At 43.7% G+C, this 17,567-nt stretch overlaps 1 protein-coding gene across 11 annotated transcripts in view; it reads right to left on the minus strand.

Annotated features, from left to right (window-relative positions):
- The window catches only part of FSIP1 (fibrous sheath interacting protein 1), a 193,114-nt gene that overhangs the window by 13,597 nt on the left and 161,950 nt on the right, over window positions 1-17,567 (minus strand). For all 11 annotated transcript variants that reach the window (XR_013370041.1, XR_013370038.1, XR_013370034.1 and 8 more), the window contains one exon: window positions 49-553. Coding sequence is in view for 1 of the 11 variants with exons in the window: in XM_077880574.1 (XP_077736700.1) it covers window positions 49-553 (505 nt within the window). In the remaining 10 variants the exon portion in view is untranslated. The remainder of the gene's footprint in view (window positions 1-48; window positions 554-17,567) is intronic.

Below are 17,567 nucleotides of genomic sequence, written 5' to 3' on the forward strand. Positions count from 1 at the left end.
AGGCTGAGTAATAATTACACACCAACATATATATTCTCCAAGCCTTACCCATTTCTGGTTTCTCTGGAGGGCTGACTTTCAGATGTTGGTCTTCGGATGAAAGGCTCACATTTTTGCCATACAGTGGATCATCCAAGAAAGAGGGCCTTTTCAGTCTTCCAATGCCAAGGGTCTTCGACATAAAATAGTCTTTTGTGTCACAAATAACTTTGTCCTCAGAAAGTTGGAGGCATTTCAAATTCTCTGCTTCGATGACAAGAGTCCGGGATGTGAAATGCCCAGTCAAGGCTTTGGTGAGATAGTAGCCTGTACGTGTTTCACATTCCACATTCTCCAGCACATCTGCATCTTTCACCTCTGTGAATTTTGTTTCTAACCCATTTAGGAGCTCAGAAAGGATAGATCTGGAAAGACAGGGGACCTCCGGTGTTATATCCTCAATGTCTTCCTTTTCTCTTTCTGAAGAAAGTCTAGTCACAGACTTCTGTTTGAGTATGCATTCATCCAGAAGACACCTTAACTGTTCCTCAGAGAGAAGTGATGCTGAATCTAACTGATGAAACAAACCAAATGTTTCCATAGTCAATTGATGGAGTAAACACATATATTGTTGATAAGCTGCCAGTAATACAGTATAAATGCAAGTGCCAGGAAATCCCTTACACAAAATACCCAAATAGCAAAATCATTCATTTTAAAGGATCCAAAATGTCAGGAGAAATGCACAGAATCCCTAGAGAATCGCTTTAGAATCTACCATCCATACTGAAATTCTGGGGAAAGCCCCTTAGCACTGATGGAAATAAATTACTGCACCAAATCAATCACTAGTTAACTATACACGTGCAAGTGACATGAAATGGAGATAACAGAAAACCACCTTCAACTTTATAAGTCTTGGGAAATCAAGCAGGGAAGTAGGCAAACAGCCCATTGATAAATAGCTAGAAATCCTGCCATAATCTCCAGTAGGTGTTTCCCTGTTTTCCACCACTCCTCAGTGTGAACCCCATCACCCAGCAATTTCTTAAAAATCTGGAAAAATAAATCTCAGGCAAACAAGTCAGCCTACACCTGCCCCTGGGGATTTACCTCCCCTATGTCTGTCCACAGCTTTCAGTGGACAATACAACTGAAGACAGAAAAGGAAGGGCAAAGGGGTGGTGCATCCTGAGATGTGTAGTTACTTCAAAACTACAGATCTAGACAGACGCCAGGGGCATTCCAATAACGGTGCATTCTGGGAGGAGGACTTGATCACAGACATTTAATCTCTGCTTGTAGAGGCTAACAGGATTGAGCATTTCAACCAAGATCTTAAGGATTCAAAAACATTGTTTTCTTCCAGTGATGTCTCAGGAAATAAATCAAATGAAGGTATAGAGCTATGTTCCACAAGAACTCAACTGAATAGCATGCAACTTGAATTGCATCAATCTCAAAAGGAATGGAATTAAAATATATTGGAAAACACTGAAAATAATTTTTCCTTCTCTAAAGAATCAGCACCATTCCCGATTTATATAGTGGATCATTTAGGAAAACACTAATCCTCCTTTACAGGGGAATGCATTATCTAAGAACAAAAAGTCTCCATAAGAAAACCTAATCATGAATTGCTGCAAAGGCCTTAATTTCTACTTCAGTAAAGTAAAACAATGTGTTGTCCTACTTAGTAGGACCCAGTAAGAATTCACCAAAAATGTTCTGCATGTCTAAGGTATCAGGGAGGGAAGGTGTTATTGGAACAAGTATAGTTAATTCCTTATTATTGTGTAATGCTTCTAATGCAGCTAACAAAAAATAGTATGTAAAACAAATTTTTAAAATATAATTTGTTTTAAAACTATATTTAACTTCCATATATTAAAAACTAGTTTTCATGGTGGCAAGTGCCATTATGAGTTTGAGAATAAAGAGAAATTGGGAATATATTCTTAATAATTATCTAGGATTCAAACTTTAGGTAATTCACCCTGAGGTTAATATACATGCCAAAAAATAGGACTTGAATTAGATAGTAGCAAATCCTACTTTTAATCACATTTCAGGCATCCAGATGTGGCACTTTATCCACTATTAGGAGAACTCCCTTCAAAAACCTTGTCAACTAGAAAATGAAGGCAATCCTTGTACAGTAGTATTTAAAACACACTTTCAAAATCTGCTTTTTTTTTTTTTTTTAATTTTTATTTATTTATGATAGTCACACAGAGAGAGAGAGGCAGAGACACAGGCAGAGGGAGAAGCAGGCTCCATGCACCGGGAGCCCGACGTGGGATTCGATCCCGGGTCTCCAGGATCGCGCCCTGGGCCAAAGGCAGGCGCCAAACTGCTGCGCCACCCAGGGATCCCTCAAAATCTGCTTATATAAAACTGTTACATAAAAGTGCTTATAATGATTAGATAATCCCCTGAAACTTCAAAAGGATCCACTGAGTGTCATCTTCACAAAACATTCTCACCAAAGGCTTATCATATAAATTTCCAGACACTAGAAAAAATATTACTTCATACTGCAGAAGGAGGATGAAGGAGGTCTGGGGGAGAGGTTGGAGAGGAAGAGGATGTGGAAGATTGGTAGATTATCTGGTATATTTGACCACTTCCACAAACAATACTGATAAAATAGATGCTTTGTAGTTCTGATGATCTATTTGGCTACATACAGAAAATTAAATAAAAGGAAAAACAAAGCAATTACAGACTCTGGGGAAAACAAAAAGCTATACAAAAAGAAAGGAGTGGTAGTGTTTCAGAGAGGTAACAGAAAATTAAGCAAAAGAAAATAAGATAATTATTAACTTTAAACAAAAAGTTGTACAAGAAAGAATACCATAGCTGGCATTTGGGTGGCTCAGTCAGTTGAGCATCTGACTCTTGATTTTGGCTCAGGTCATAATCTCAGGGCTGTAGGATCAAGCCTCATATCAAGCTCAAGCACCGGGTGTGGAGCTTACTTGAGATTCTCTCTCTCCTTCTCCCTTTGTCCCAACCCCCACCCCTCTCTTAAAAGAATAATACCATAGGATTCTACTTTCTTTTGTTGTATATATATTTAAATGGTCATCATAATATAAATAGTGATGATGGAGGTAACCAAAAATTGTGATTTGACTATTGTGGAGAAATAAGAACAGAGAGAAGGGATGTTCAGAGTTAAAGCTAAATCTATTACAGGAAGCCAACATACAACTAAATAATAATACCACACTATTGTATTATTGTAAATTGATATAAAACAAATCAATTAAGATGGCAAGATATTAAACAATATAAAGGTAAAAAGTGAGAGAAAAGAGCTAAAGGAATTAAAAATGCTTGATTCTGGAGAGCAAAACTAAGGGGTGGGGAAGGATGGGACAAGGAGCTACCATTTTTGTTTAAAACCTTTTAACGCAACTTTTTCTTTATTACTATAGCAAAGGTTAAAATTAAAATATAAAAATAACTTAAATGTATTCAAGTTATTAAATAAAAATTAATTCAAAAATCAAAATCTGAAATAGTAAAATGAAATTTCTAACTGATTATATCTTTGGGCATCAGAAGCAAACTGAGGTTTTATAGAACCTGAAACTTTTAATCTTGCAGCAGGAAGAGAACACTTTTCTGTAAGAAAAAGAATACAGCATTACAAGTAGGAAATAGGTACACAAGTGAGTTTCTTTTTCTTAGAATGTGAGAAAGATCACAATAAATTACTGGAGCCTTGGAAAGTCAGGTCCATCTCTTACATTCTCTCTTTAGGTCATTTACCAGAAATGTTTATATAGAAATGTTTCCTGATTACAACCTAGCTTCCTCTCCTCGCTCAAGGCTCATACAAGTGAGGGGCCTGACGCCTAAGCTTCACTGGCTTCACAGTAAATCGAAGCCAATTTGGCTTCTGGGTGCTCCAAGATAAAACATAACACATTTGAGTCTGGGTGCTCCAAGATAAAACATAACACATTTGAGTCTGTGTGTACACGGAAATAAGCTCAACTACAATCACCCTGATCCTCTGGGGGAAGCAGCCTGATGGGAAAGAAAACACAGATGACTAGAACTTGGGCTTTGGTCCAAGCTTGTGTATGTCACCCAGGACCCATCTCCTTCAGCGCTGAAAGGAGGAATTGAGGAAGATGGTCTCCAAATTAACCTCTAGCCCTAAAATTGATTTTTGTGAAAAATAAAAGAAAGAATAAACGTTCTATTGACATTCAAGCATCCTTGACAGAATTTAGGAGAGCAATACAATAACAAAAAGACAACTTTTTTAAAGATTTTATTTATTTATTCATGAGAAACACAGAGAGAAGCAGAGACATAGGCAGAAGGAGAAGCAGGCTCCCTGCGGGGAGTCTGATGTGGGACTGGATCCCAAGACCCCAAGATCACGACCTGAGCCCAAGGCAGACACTCAACCACTGAGCTCAATTTCATGAGCCCCACAGCTGCCCTACAGAAAGAAACTTTTATTTCCTTAACTTCTTCACAATACTAATCCCAAACTCAAAAAATAACCAAAAATTGCCTGGTGTCAAGACATTATAAGTAAAAATGAACCAACTATATTAAACCTCCAAATTAAGTTAATTTAGCCACAGTGTTTTCTGGGTGGCAACACAGATCAGAGCCTTCACCATGAGCCGTCTTTCTCATCTTTTGATTCTCTGCAGAGACTTGCCCATGGTATAAACTCAGGAACTCACTGGTATGGGAATCGAGTGAATTAAGGTTGCTGGGTGGTTTGCAACTGCAAATACTACATTAACAGAATTTACAAATGCTTCACTAGACCAAACTAGGGTTCTATCCCAAACACCCCTAATGATCATTGATAGTTAAAGGACCATAACCCATACCCTTCATCCAAATTGCTTTGAAACTCCTGAGCTAATGAGCTCTGTAACTAAACGACTCACAGCAAGTACAGTCAAGTAACCATCTGTTCAAGTATTCACCTCAAAGTATTCATCTTTCATGCCAGTTCTAATTTTCCAGTATTTCATAAACAAGTTATTATTCATGCTATTCCTGTCTTTCACAAAATTCATCACAGTGCATCTCAGTCTTCATTTTTCCAGACCAGAACCCAATCTATTTACCCTCCTTCTATGAAAGCCCCTCTCTTCTCATCCTGATTTTACTAGCCCTTTTATGCACCTTCTTTCTTGTTTTAGCCAAAGCACACATATTCCATAGCCAGAGAGTAAATATATTGGATTTTCTCGATAGAACAAGAAGATACATATTGGATTTTCTCGATAAAACAAGAAGATAGAATACTTGTGGTGTTAGTTCTCACACACCTTGCTGGTCTTGTTGACACACCTGGTGAAGTCTTACAAAACAGTAACAGTTAGCAATTATTAGGCACCTACTCCGGGCCAGACACCACTCTATGAGTACAACATGTAGCATCTCTTTTCATCTTCACAACAAATCCAGGAGGTAGGTACTATAGTTATTCCTGTTTTATAGATGAAGAAAGTGAAGCACCAAGAAATTCAGTAACCTGTCCATGGTCACACAGCCAACTAAGTGGTAGACCCAGGATTTGAATCCACGTGGTCCAGGTCCAGAGCCCACGTGCCTCACTATTAGGCTACATAGCCTCTCACTGTAAATGAGTTCTCCCTCTACCACTCTCTAAGTATCCTTTTCCAAATGACATTCATTTTTCTGCCCATTCCCTCAGACATGAAAATTCTTCCCATAGAATATTTTACCTTACTTTGAATTTATTACCCAGACCAGCATAGTATCTTATACAAACTTACATAGTGACCTCTCTTTCAGCTAGGGAAAAAAAAAAAATGACAACCCTCAACTCCATTCCCAGAGTGCCCACTATTTACACTTCTCCACCCAGGTAAACACCAACTTGGTGTAGGAGCTAAATCTGATGAGGAGTGCAGCTTGTAATTGTGGGAGATGGATCATAGACTGAATTACCTCACCTTCACCCCTGCCTCTCCTCTGATGCTATATATATGGAGTTTCCCCAGCCATAAAAACTCCAGCTATTTGGACACTGAGTTTGTTGACAAGGCAATCAAGATTATGTCTCTGGGGCAGATCATTCGAAAGTCCACTATTCTAAATAAGCAGAACCAATCCTGCCTACTTTGATGTAAGCTTATGTCTGATATTGGGTTTTTGTGGAGGGTTTTTTTCCCTACAAATGCTGAGTTCCTAAGGACACACCCTCTAAAGCCAACATGATTATCACAAGTGAGAAAAGAGTGAAAAGTCAGAATGTCCGAAATGATTAACAACAAGAATATGGATGTAAATAGCTTTTTGATGACATCAAATTCTACTTCAAAATAAGTAAGTAGGAAATATTCCACCCTTTCCTTAATTGCCAAGATAAAAGTTTACAACTCTCTGTTGCAGCCACTGCTGGCAACACCTAAGTAGCAGTTTATTTTAATCAAGGTTTTTTTAGCCATGAGGAACAGAAATCCTTATCTAAAGAAAAGTCAGGCGATGATCTACTCCTTTAGCTTTCTCTTGTCTGGAAAACTCTCTCAGGCAGTAGAGACGATTTGGTCTTGGATCTAAGAAGTCATCTCATGGACACCAGCAAGCAAGAGATGAAGGATGGACAGAGATTTGGGGGTCTGGAGCTGGGAAGCCATGAGAACCTAAGTCATGTGCTCCACCTCTTACTGAGTCCCTGTGGTCTTAACTCCCTGCTGTCTGATGCATCCTTCCCTCAGCAAATGAGCTGTCTCTGCTTACTAATGCTTTCTTTCTGCTCCCCTTACCACCCCTGATTGCCTATGCATGAATTGACTCTGCTTCTAGCCAACATCACCTTAAAAGTCTAGCACCCACCAATGACTAGCAATGATCTCTACATCTGTGAGCTCATGTTTTCAAGCAAGATGACCTGGTTGGTCATTGACACAATGAAGGACCATCAGGATTAGTTTCAAGTGTTCATCACTGGTCCAGTCACCTATGGTGAGCATCACATGGTATGAACATGGTTGACGGGATATTTTTGGCAGGGCTGTGGGTAAGGGGGATTTCTCAAAGAAGGCGTGAGCAGAGCAGGAACCCCAAAATAAATCTACCACATGCACAGCATCAGAAAGGGACCTGACAAAAAAAAAAAAAAGAAAAGAAAGGGACCTGACACTGAATCAATGTGAGGTCATATGGCCAACTTCATTGATTAGCCATCCAAACTTCACCGATCCCATTTACTCTGAGTACTCACTGAATAATTAATTGAGAAGTAAAAGTAGGTAGCAGTACTTGTTGGAAAATATTCACCTGGGGATAGAATGGTAGGTTGGACTTCTACTTGGAATACAGAGTGGCACTCTCAAGCACTATCTACATACTCCCAACAGGCTCATGTGGCCTCAAAAGGTTCACATCACTTGCTGGGGCCCTTTGAGATTGAGCAAATCTAGAACTCATGGGGGTAAAATGATTGATGTTCCCTTTAATGTCTACATCCATAGTGCTAAATTTTCACAGAAGGAAAGGGCTTATTTGTCCTTCCTAGGTCCTTCCCTCCCTATTCTATTCTCCTACCTTCCTCTCTGACACTGAGGCTACCCCAGCCATATACAGGCCAGTCTGGCAGGTACAATGCTTTTAGGAGGCCACAGAAGGGACCACGGGTACAGAGAGCCAGGTAAGATCTGGCATATTTTTACCCAGAACAGTCAGAGGCTGTCTGGCCAGAGGAGAATCTGAACCCTAGTCAAAAGGGAAGCAAAGGTCATTGCCAGAGAAACTATGTAAAACATTAGGAATGAGGAGGGTTGAGGCAAGGCTGTAAACAGGAAAGTGAGTCAGCCCCCAGGTCAGAAGCTGGGAGGCTCTGTGGATAGAATAATACAGAGTGTGAAATAGGTCAAGGCAAGTGGCTCTGAGGTGAGAGTGTGAGTGATGGGGTGGTGTTGGAAGTCTGCTTTTATGTGGGGCCTGGCATATCAAAGTGGTCATGCAGAATAGGACATCGCCCTTGCTCAAGCCACTGATCATCCCCGAACAGCTGGGAGAGGCAGAGCCTGGAAGGTTTTGCCCAATGCGTTTGCCTGATGAAAGGCTGTTGTGCCCCAGAACATTCCGTAATGGTTCTTCTTAGCCCAGGTGCCAGAGCAGGTCTCCCTGGCATCAGGATTCCAGACTTCCAGTTTCCATCTCTGAGGATGAGACGGGTGGAATGCCAGCATGATCCCAGTGCATAAGGAAAGGGTGAGCACAGATGGGAAGAGCTAGACGCAGGAAATGGGATTCTCAATTCCTGCCATTTGTGAGGGGGCCAGGAACTGAGCTTTAGTTGGTGACCTAGTCAGAAGGGTGCAGATGTGCTCAAAGGAAAGCCAGACCAATTTCACTCCTCTGATTTCTAACAGGATGACTTGAAAAGGGGCTCTAATTTTTCTATTTGGTGGAAATGTTTCATCTGAGGGTTGCTGGCACTTGCTGTTTTACAGCAGTAGAGACAGTAAATCCGCTTGGATCAGATTCCCCCTGTTCTGAGCAAGTTGCTGGAATGGCCCTTTTGTCACATATCTACATCCTTGTCAGAAACAAGGCTGAGGTTCAAGGTCTGCAGCTGGATGGAAGGAGCCAGGTACCCCTGCACCCCATACTCCCAGCTTGGCCAGGAGGCTGCTGAAGACAAACACAGCAAGTTGGTACACAAAGAACTTTTTCTGATCACTTTTTCTGGTGGGCTGGACCACCTGCCCACCCTCCACCCTCTGGGGAGGTATATTCAGTACCTTCCTTAGAGTGCAACTAACTCCCCCTCTCAACTACGAAACATTGATGGTTTACTGGATAGTAACAATTATTAAAATCATTTACATGGTCTTCCCTACTCTCAATTTGAAAGGCTATTTTTATTATGTAGAGATTAGCTGGGTCAAGGGAGGCCATGATGGGGTCAGAAGTCAAAGAAGGCCATTAGCTATTTAAATGTTTTAACCCGGCCAGAGTCCAGATCAAGTCTCATCTTGATTTTGTAGGTCACCTGAAAGATGAATCAAGTTCGAAAAATTCAGTATAGGGGATCCCTGGGTGGCGCAGCGGTTTAGCGCCTGCCTTTGGCCCAGGGCGCGATCCTGGAGACCCGGGATCGAATCCCACGTCAGGCTCCCGGTGCATGGAGCCTGCTTCTCCCTCTGCCTGTGTCTCTGCCTCTCTCTCTCTCTCTCTGTGACTATCATAAATAAATGAAAAAAAATTTTTAAAAAATTAAAAAAACAATTCAGTATAATCAAAACCTAAAGAACCTCTGTATGCCCACAGGATTGCCCCTCTAGAAATTTAAGTACTTTTCTTGCCATCATCTTAGCTTGCCAATTGAAGACAAGGTGACCTTAGAACTCCGTCTCTGGTATCTTCAACAGGCATTTACTGGGCTGTGGTCACTATAGGACCACCCCCAACAGGGGCTCACTAAGGCCAGGTCAGAGGAAGATATCCAACAGGTGTTAAGGAAGATAAATGATCACCCAGTGCAGAAGGGCATGGAGGAGGCAATCTATTAGAGCTGAAACAAGGTAGAGATATGTCATGACCTAGAAGGTAGTATTTGGCCTCACAAGGCCTATTGATGGGTTGGCTAAGATCTCCAGCCTCTGACAGTGAGCACTTCTGGAGACATGGGCCCTCAGTACATGATCAATGCCACATTCATCAGCTGTTCCAAGGACAGCTCTTCCTCCTGCTGAGAGAAATGTCCCTCTGTTGTGGCATTATCTAGATCCTGTACCTCACCCCCAACCAGAGAGAACACTCAGCTGGATCCCACTCCCCCACATAAGAGATTACCCTCTGAGACATGCTCCACTCTAGGAACTGGAAAGGGAAACTGAATATTTCCTTTAGTAGACAAGAAGGCTCCTAGTAGCACAGACAAGCCCAGGAGCCAAGCTGCACTGACATTAAAATGTTCCAATGTGACAGGATCCAGTTTAACCATCACCCAGATCTGTGCACTTGCCTGCTGCTGGGCCAAGGGGACCTAACACAGCTCGTCCTGCCCCCACAGCTGCGGATCCAGATATCACCGCTGATGTCTATACCTCGGCCCCTGTGTCACTGATAAGCACATCACGCCCACCCCCCTCCCCCCGGCCTGCCATCCTTTCTGTTGCTGCTGAGGTGTGGGTTGGTAACCAGGTATGATGTGGTCAGCTGGTCACTCCTGGGCTTGTGCAAACTAGATGTACAAGTTGGCCCTTGAAGCAGACTTTGACCAAGAGGGGAGGGAAGCCAGTGAGCAGTGAGCCAGTGAGCAAGCCCTGTCTCCTCCTTCCTGGGAAGAATGGCTGTAAAATGTAGTCACCGTCAGGGATTTTCCCTGAAGATGTCCCATAAGATCAGACAAGAAATTATACTTGCTAGCAAACAGTAGCCAGATCAACCCTACACCTTCCATATTTATTTTCCCGCCTTCTTTGTCTCACCCCTTTCCCCCACTTCTTCTCTGGTGTTGCTCTCACGAGCTAAGTGACAGCAAAGAAGCTTTTGCCTCAGATTTTGCTGTTCCAGACTGAGACAGCCACAATGAGCAACAGCTCCAAGACCTGGTAGGGCTTCAGACACAGCAGCTGGAGCTGTCCCGGGCCAGGGGGCACAGGGCCAAGAGCTCCACCCCCAGCCTCTGCAAATTGGTCAAAGGCCCACAGGGCAATGCTAGCTGGGTAGAGGGACTGCAGAGCTAGGGCAAGCACTGGTAAGGCCGAAGGAGGGAAAGGGCTGCCTCAGGAGCCTTAGGGCTCAGGGCTTCGCAGAACAGCGGAGCACCCCCCACTTGCCCACCTCCCACCCCACCCCCACCCCCTGCCAAGAGGCAGGATCAACACAGAAAATCCCTTAGAGTCCTAGGGGGAAGGACATTTGCCCAGGGCAGCCAGAGGTAGCAGAGCTGGAGGGAGAATACGAACTGGAGCCACAGAGAGAAAGCCAAGGTCATGGCTTAGGTTTGAGTGTCAAGATAAACAGGAAAAAAAAAAAAAAAAACAAAGACAAAGACAAACACCGGATATAAAAGACGTGATGGTATGGCGTTCTGTACTAAGGCACGTCTATTACCAAAGCAAAGGGAGGCCTGCCTTGGTTCTGGGTGGGCAGAGAACAAGAGCACGCCTGGGACCTAAGGGAGTCAGACAGCAGCAGACCCCACTACATCAGCACCCACCAAGGGACCAAAGCAAAGGGCTAGGCCAGCAAACACAGGACGTGCCTCCGCAGCATAGCGGCCTCAGCAGCCTTTCTCCCTGTTGTTCCCCCACAGCCATCTGTGCTCTGGCTGGAAAAGTTCCCCACGTTAAGTGTTCTGTAGGCTAAATGCTATCATTTTAGGGGGAAAAAGACAGAGAGAGAGAGAAGCCTCCAGATGAAGAAGAACTAGTCTTAGCCACAGCATGTAGTAGTAGAGGGAGGCTGATGTGTCTAAGTTGGAATCCCAGGTCTCTCACCCCTTTGGACAAATCACTTAGCCTCCCAAAGCCTAGAATTTCTAAACTGTGAAAGGGAAACACTAAGGACTGGCTGGCTCCTCACCAGAGGTGAGGAATACCAACTAGCAACCTGCAGTGCATGTGAGAAACACGGGTGGGGCTGCTAGCGCCCTGCTGGTGCCCCATAAGCAGAAGTGCACGGCGTGCCAGGCCATCACCAGCAGCACCAGGCTGCAAGTGGGAAGCTGCTGGTAGCGGTGGCTGGATGGTGCCCCCAGGAGGTTAGAGCCTGGGGCCCACACATTCCAAGCTTGGAGGGTCCCCCTGGCCTGTGGGGAGCGGGGCATTGCAAATGATTGGACAACTAAAACCTGCGGGCAGTTGGCAAATCACCCTAGGCGCTGCAGGGGTTGGTGTGGGGGCTCCAGAGGCCATCAGGTGTGGGAGGGGGCCCCCAGGAAGGAAAGGTGGAACATGCATCTTCAGTCATCAGGGCAAGCAGGAAAGTTTACACTTCCAGGCAGACACTATTAAGTCATCAGTACAGGAAGGTACTGTGGTGACCAGAACAGTACCCAGAAAGGGGCTGGTTTCCAGACATGTTTATCTTTGCTTAAAATAATTAATGTCGGGGGGGGGGCACCTGGGTGGCTCAGTGGCTGTCTGCCTTTGGGTCAGGTCATGATCCCAGGTGCTGGGGTCAAGCCCCGCATCAGGATCCTTCTCCTTCTGCCTATGTCTCTGCCTCTCTCTGTTTCTCTCATGAATAAATTAAAAAATAATAATAATAAATAATGTCAGGGCTCAAGATGAGTCGTGAAGCCCAGGGAGGTAGGTGAACCAGGTTTGTCCCTTGCTTTGTGTGCAGGCACACACAGGACACTTGCCTTTTGCCAACCCCGGCTTTTTCTGCTCTCTTCCCTTGAGTACCCTAAGACCTCATGGTGCCCCATCAGCCCTCTCCACTTGAGCACACCTTCCTCAAAAAATATCCTCAATTCAAACCTTTTCAAAAGTCCTATTGCCCTCACATCCAAACTTACCTATCCTAAGATGCATTTCCTCATTCTTCTCCCTAAGACCAAGCAATGCAAGGGCACCATGTAACCCTCCCAAGGGACAAGCTCGCATTTTACAGGTGGGGCCTCTTCAAATCAGAATGACTTAATCAAAGGGGTGATTCTTAGAACGGGCATCTGGGCCTGTAGCAGGATGGTAGAAAGATATTTGAGAGATGCCGTTTGGAGCACCCTCAAGTCAGGTCACAAAGTTAGGCCTAGTCGAGTCCTACAAATGATGGGTCCTGTCAAATCTCATCAGATCTAATTTCCCTCTTGGGTGTGAATCTAGCGCCAGAGAGCTAACTCCACATTTAACTTGTTAATCAAGGAGAGCTTTTTCTGGTCACAAACAGGCGACCTGTAGCTTTTCCCAGGGTTGAGCAAGTGCTCCTGCAGCTTTATCCTGTCTAGACATGTATCTGAAACATCTAATTACCGCTGTACATTCTGTACAGCACACAAAGCCCAACGTTATTACATAAACATGAAGCTCTCTCTTTATATTGCTGCTCAGTGAACTGTCCTTTTACATTTGTCATTCTGAAAGTGAAGTCATGCTACCACCGACAATAAGGATCATATACTGTGGACAGTAACTTCCAAGTTTTGCTCTGACCCAAACTGTGGGAAGTTACATTCTCTAAAAGTCAAACAAAAAAGCCATTTAGTAAGTTGGATCCAAACTCAGAAAGATCTAAATAGTTTGATGCATCGTCTCTCTTGAATGATAAAACATTTAATTTTGCCTTCCACAGGGCAAGGGGCTTTCCTTTGGGAAAACAAAGGGATAACACTTTCCACTTCCTCTGCTGGTTATCAGCCCCGTGTCAGACAGGTGTACAGACCAGCCTTTGGTCCTTGGTCAGTGGCACTGGGGCCATGGAGTGGACAGGGTTTATAGTCCTCGACTATCCACCATATACCAGGAATGCCGACGTACATTATCCCATTTCATTCTCCCAGTTACCCAATGGGAGAAACTGGGAAATCACTCTTTACATTCAACAGATGAGGAAAATAAGGCTCAGAGAAATTAAATGTCTTTAGTGCAAGGCCCAGAGCTAATCAAAAAATTAAGCCAGAATATAAAGCTAGGGTTTTTCATACCCCTGTCTTCACGCAGCTGCCTAGAAGAGCTGACCATCTTCCATCTTCCAGGGGGAGCACTCTGGTGGCAGCATGGTACTGGGACATGCCCTCTCACACTCTATTCTACATCTGAAAATGCCATACAGCAGAGCAGCCTAATAGAACCACTTTCACTTCATAAACTCAAGGCAGGAGTGTGAACAAGAGGCCCTTTCCTGGGGGTCACAGCTGCCTTCTGCACCCCCAAACCTGGACTGCCAGGTCACATCAGCACAGCACCCTCTGTGTCTGCCTTCCCTGATGGATATAAGGTTTCTCGAGGCTGGGACCAGGTCTCCTCATCTCTGTGCCCCATGCCTATGGCACAAGATGGACACAGGCACAGGTTTGTTGGCTACATGAAACCTTCTTTCCGTGCTCCTCCACCTTCTACAGTGGCAACATGCTCCTGTAAATTCAACTCAGTGGTCTCACTCTGTCCCCTTAGTAGCCAGTGCTCCCAAAATATAGGCCAGTCCACTTCTCTCCCATGCATCCTATGCCCCCTGGACCCTGATCTCCCCATACAGCTTTGGAAGATAATGGTTTAATCAACTGATGGCTCTTCATTTATGATTTGGGCACACCAGAGAACAATTCTTTAACTCCTGAGAGTTTCTTAACCTTTCAGATTCCCAACAAGGATAGACAGACAAATTGGCTGAAGGGAAAAGATACTTCTTCTCCATATTGCTCTCCACAGGCAACAACTCACTGGTCCCAGAGGCAAAGACAATGCCAACAAGGATTGGTCCCTCCAAGCCTCCACCAACTTTGTGCCTACTGACTGAGGAAAAATGCTTCAGATTCACAAAAATTCCTGAGGGCAATAAAAAGCCTATATTCTAGGCTTTCTAAAAAGCCCTCCTATATTCTAGGCCTATCACTGTGACATTCACTGTAAGTCTGACACAGAGGTTTAATTTGGTCTGCCATGAAAATAGAACAAATAATCACAGCCGTTGATTGTGGTTAGGCTTAATTATGGAAACCAACTCGTGCACTTATATAGAGAGCTTCATAAGCATGCAGAAAACTATTTCTTTTCATAAGTATTTATAGGGAAAGAGCCTTCTCAAAAGATTCGTTAAATAGGTTTATTTCTTTGAGAAAGATAAAGAGAGCAAGGGTTAGAGGGTGGGGGCAGGGGCAGAGGGAGAAGGGGAGAGAATCACAAGCAGGGTCTCATGACCCTGAGATGATGACCTGAGCTGAAATCAAGAGTCAGATGCTTAAACTGCATGAGCCACCCAGGAGCCCCAAAAGGTTCTTTATTCATAGATAAATACTTCAAGTGAACAAGCCAAAATAGGGTCTCTACCTTTTCTGGGGCATGAATCATGGTCATGTCACATTAACATTGCCCCTTTTCATTTTCAGTGATGGCATAGAAGGAGCTCCAGCCTGTGCACCAGGTGGGGTGCTGAGTCACTTACTTATAATGGAATGTGGATGGTATCGAGACCAACAAGTACAGTCGGTGTTCAGCGCAGTGCATTGGAAACATCGTCTCATTGACTATGCTAAGATAGCTTGGATGAAGAAATTAGGGGAAAAAAAGCAGTAAAAACTTTAAATCTCTGTACTCTCTGATTTTATAATATAGCAAACACTATTTCTGGAAGTCAGACAGAATAATGAACAGCCTTTGTTTCCTTTTAATCAAATTTCAAATTAATGTTTTAACTTCAAGTATGCAAGGCACAAACACAACTTCCCCTAAATCACTTAATAATAATTTAAAGAGGACGGGCTGAAAAATACAAAATGCATAAAAATAGGAACACAGAGAGAAACAGAGTCAGATAAGCACTTCCATTTGCTGGATGTAAACTCCCTTACTAATGTCTGAAATCTTCCCTACCCAGACAACCCTCGTAAAATACCAAAACAATAGATTACACTTAATCCGGGTTTTTATAGTTACCAAAATGTGTTATTTAGCTGAATCCACTAATGAACCGAGCCAGTTGACATTGTCATCACTAACTTGTTACAATTAATGGTGCATTTAGAAATTACCATGCGTCTGTCATTCCACAGCATAATTAGTTATAACTAACTCATCATATTAAAATGAACAATTTATAACTGTGACGCCAGTGCAGATGAACATCTTTAAATGGTAGTAACTCTAATAAATATGTGAAATGGAAGGTTCATTGGGGATTTTAATACTGCTTCAAAACTGAAACCATAACACATGTACCTTCTAATTTACCTTAGCATGTGTTTCATATCTGAGTGCTAGGTATGAACATGTCAGATGCCAGGAGATCGCCTTCATATCTGCCGCAACTCTCAAGTTCATTGCCGCACACACCCTCTCCATTTCTCTCATTTTCTTTCCAATGCAATTTCTTAAAATGGTCTTCCTGTCATCAGATCCATCTGCTCCTATTGTCTTTTAAACCCACTCCAGACAGGACTTAGCCACTCAGCTGCACCAAAATTGCTCTTGTCCCAAGAACCCATGTCCTCCCCAGGCCTGCTTCCCCATCTCACAGGTCCCTAGCGACTTATCACAGATAGAGCTGACAACTCCTCACTGAGTTCCCAGATCACTGCCCCCTCCTGATTCTCTTTTTTCCTTCTTTTTTTAAAAAAAAAATTTATTTATTTATTCATGAGACACAGAAAGAGAGGTAGAGACACAGGAAGAGGGAGAAGCAGACATCCCACGGGACTTGAACCCAGGACCCAAGCCAAAGGCAGATACTCAACCACTGAGCCACCCAGGGGTCCCTCCCTCCTGATTTTCTCCCTTCCTCACTGGTTGCTACTTCAGAGGCTCCTCGGCCAATTTTTCCTCATTTCCCCAATTCCCCTACCTTGTGGAATGCCCCAGGGCCCAGTCCTTGAATCCATTCTCTCTTCTGCTTCTTGGTGATCTCACGTCCCTACAGAGTGTTGACTCCCAAACATATGGCTCCGGCTTGGACACCTCCTCGAACTTTAAACTCATATCCCACTTCCTATTTAACATGTCTACTCAGGTATGCAACATGCACCGGAAATTTAACACATCCAAAATCAAACCCATGATCTTACCCTTAACCCTGCTCCTCCCACGATCTTCATTTCAGTTAATAGCAACTCCAACTTTCCAGTTGCTTGGGGTGAGAAAGCTTGGAGTCATCCCTGCTTCCTTTCCTTCTCTCTCCCACCATATAGACACTGTATCTGAAAACCTTTTTTGTTCTACCTCAACATATATCCAGAATCTAATTCATTCCCCCTTCCTCCTTGCTTCCACCCTAATACATTCTCATTGTTCACCAGATTGCTGCGGGGCCTCTAAACTGTTCTTTCTGCCTCCCTTTGCTGCCCTACTGAGTTTCCTCCACCCAGGGTGATTTTATCAAAAATGGAAGTCCAATCATTGGCGGCTTTCCTGCTTAGAATCCTCCAGTGGTCCCCACCTCCCTTGGAGTAAAAGTCAAGCTCCTTTAGGAGTTGGGCTCCCCTACCACCTTCTGGTCCTTATCACCTACCTCCCTCATCATTTGCTCCCTCCCACCTTGCCTGCTGTCTTGCTGTCCCTTGAAGACAATGGGCATGCACCTGTCTTAAGGCCTTTGCCCTAGCTGTCCATCTTCCCGAAACACTCCAACTCAGATGTCTTGAGGACTCATTCTCTCTTTCAAGCATTGGTTCAAACGTCAGCTCACTGAGCCCTTCCCTGACCACAGCGTCCACTCAGATCTGCACTCCACATGTCCCTTCCCTGCTTGATTTCTCTCCCTACAGAGATTGCACTTGCGCCTTTCACATACTCCCTAATTCACTAATTCATTTGTTGCCTACCTCCTCCCATTAGAATGTAAGCTCCATGGGGCAGAGATTTTGACTAATCATTTCACTACTCCATCCCTGGAGCCTAAAAAAGCATTTTGACATAGCAGGAACTTAACAAAATACTTGTTCATGAATGAAATAAATACCT

This window comes from Canis aureus, chromosome 32 (assembly GCF_053574225.1).
Source record: "Canis aureus isolate CA01 chromosome 32, VMU_Caureus_v.1.0, whole genome shotgun sequence".
NCBI lineage: Eukaryota > Metazoa > Chordata > Mammalia > Carnivora > Canidae > Canis > Canis aureus.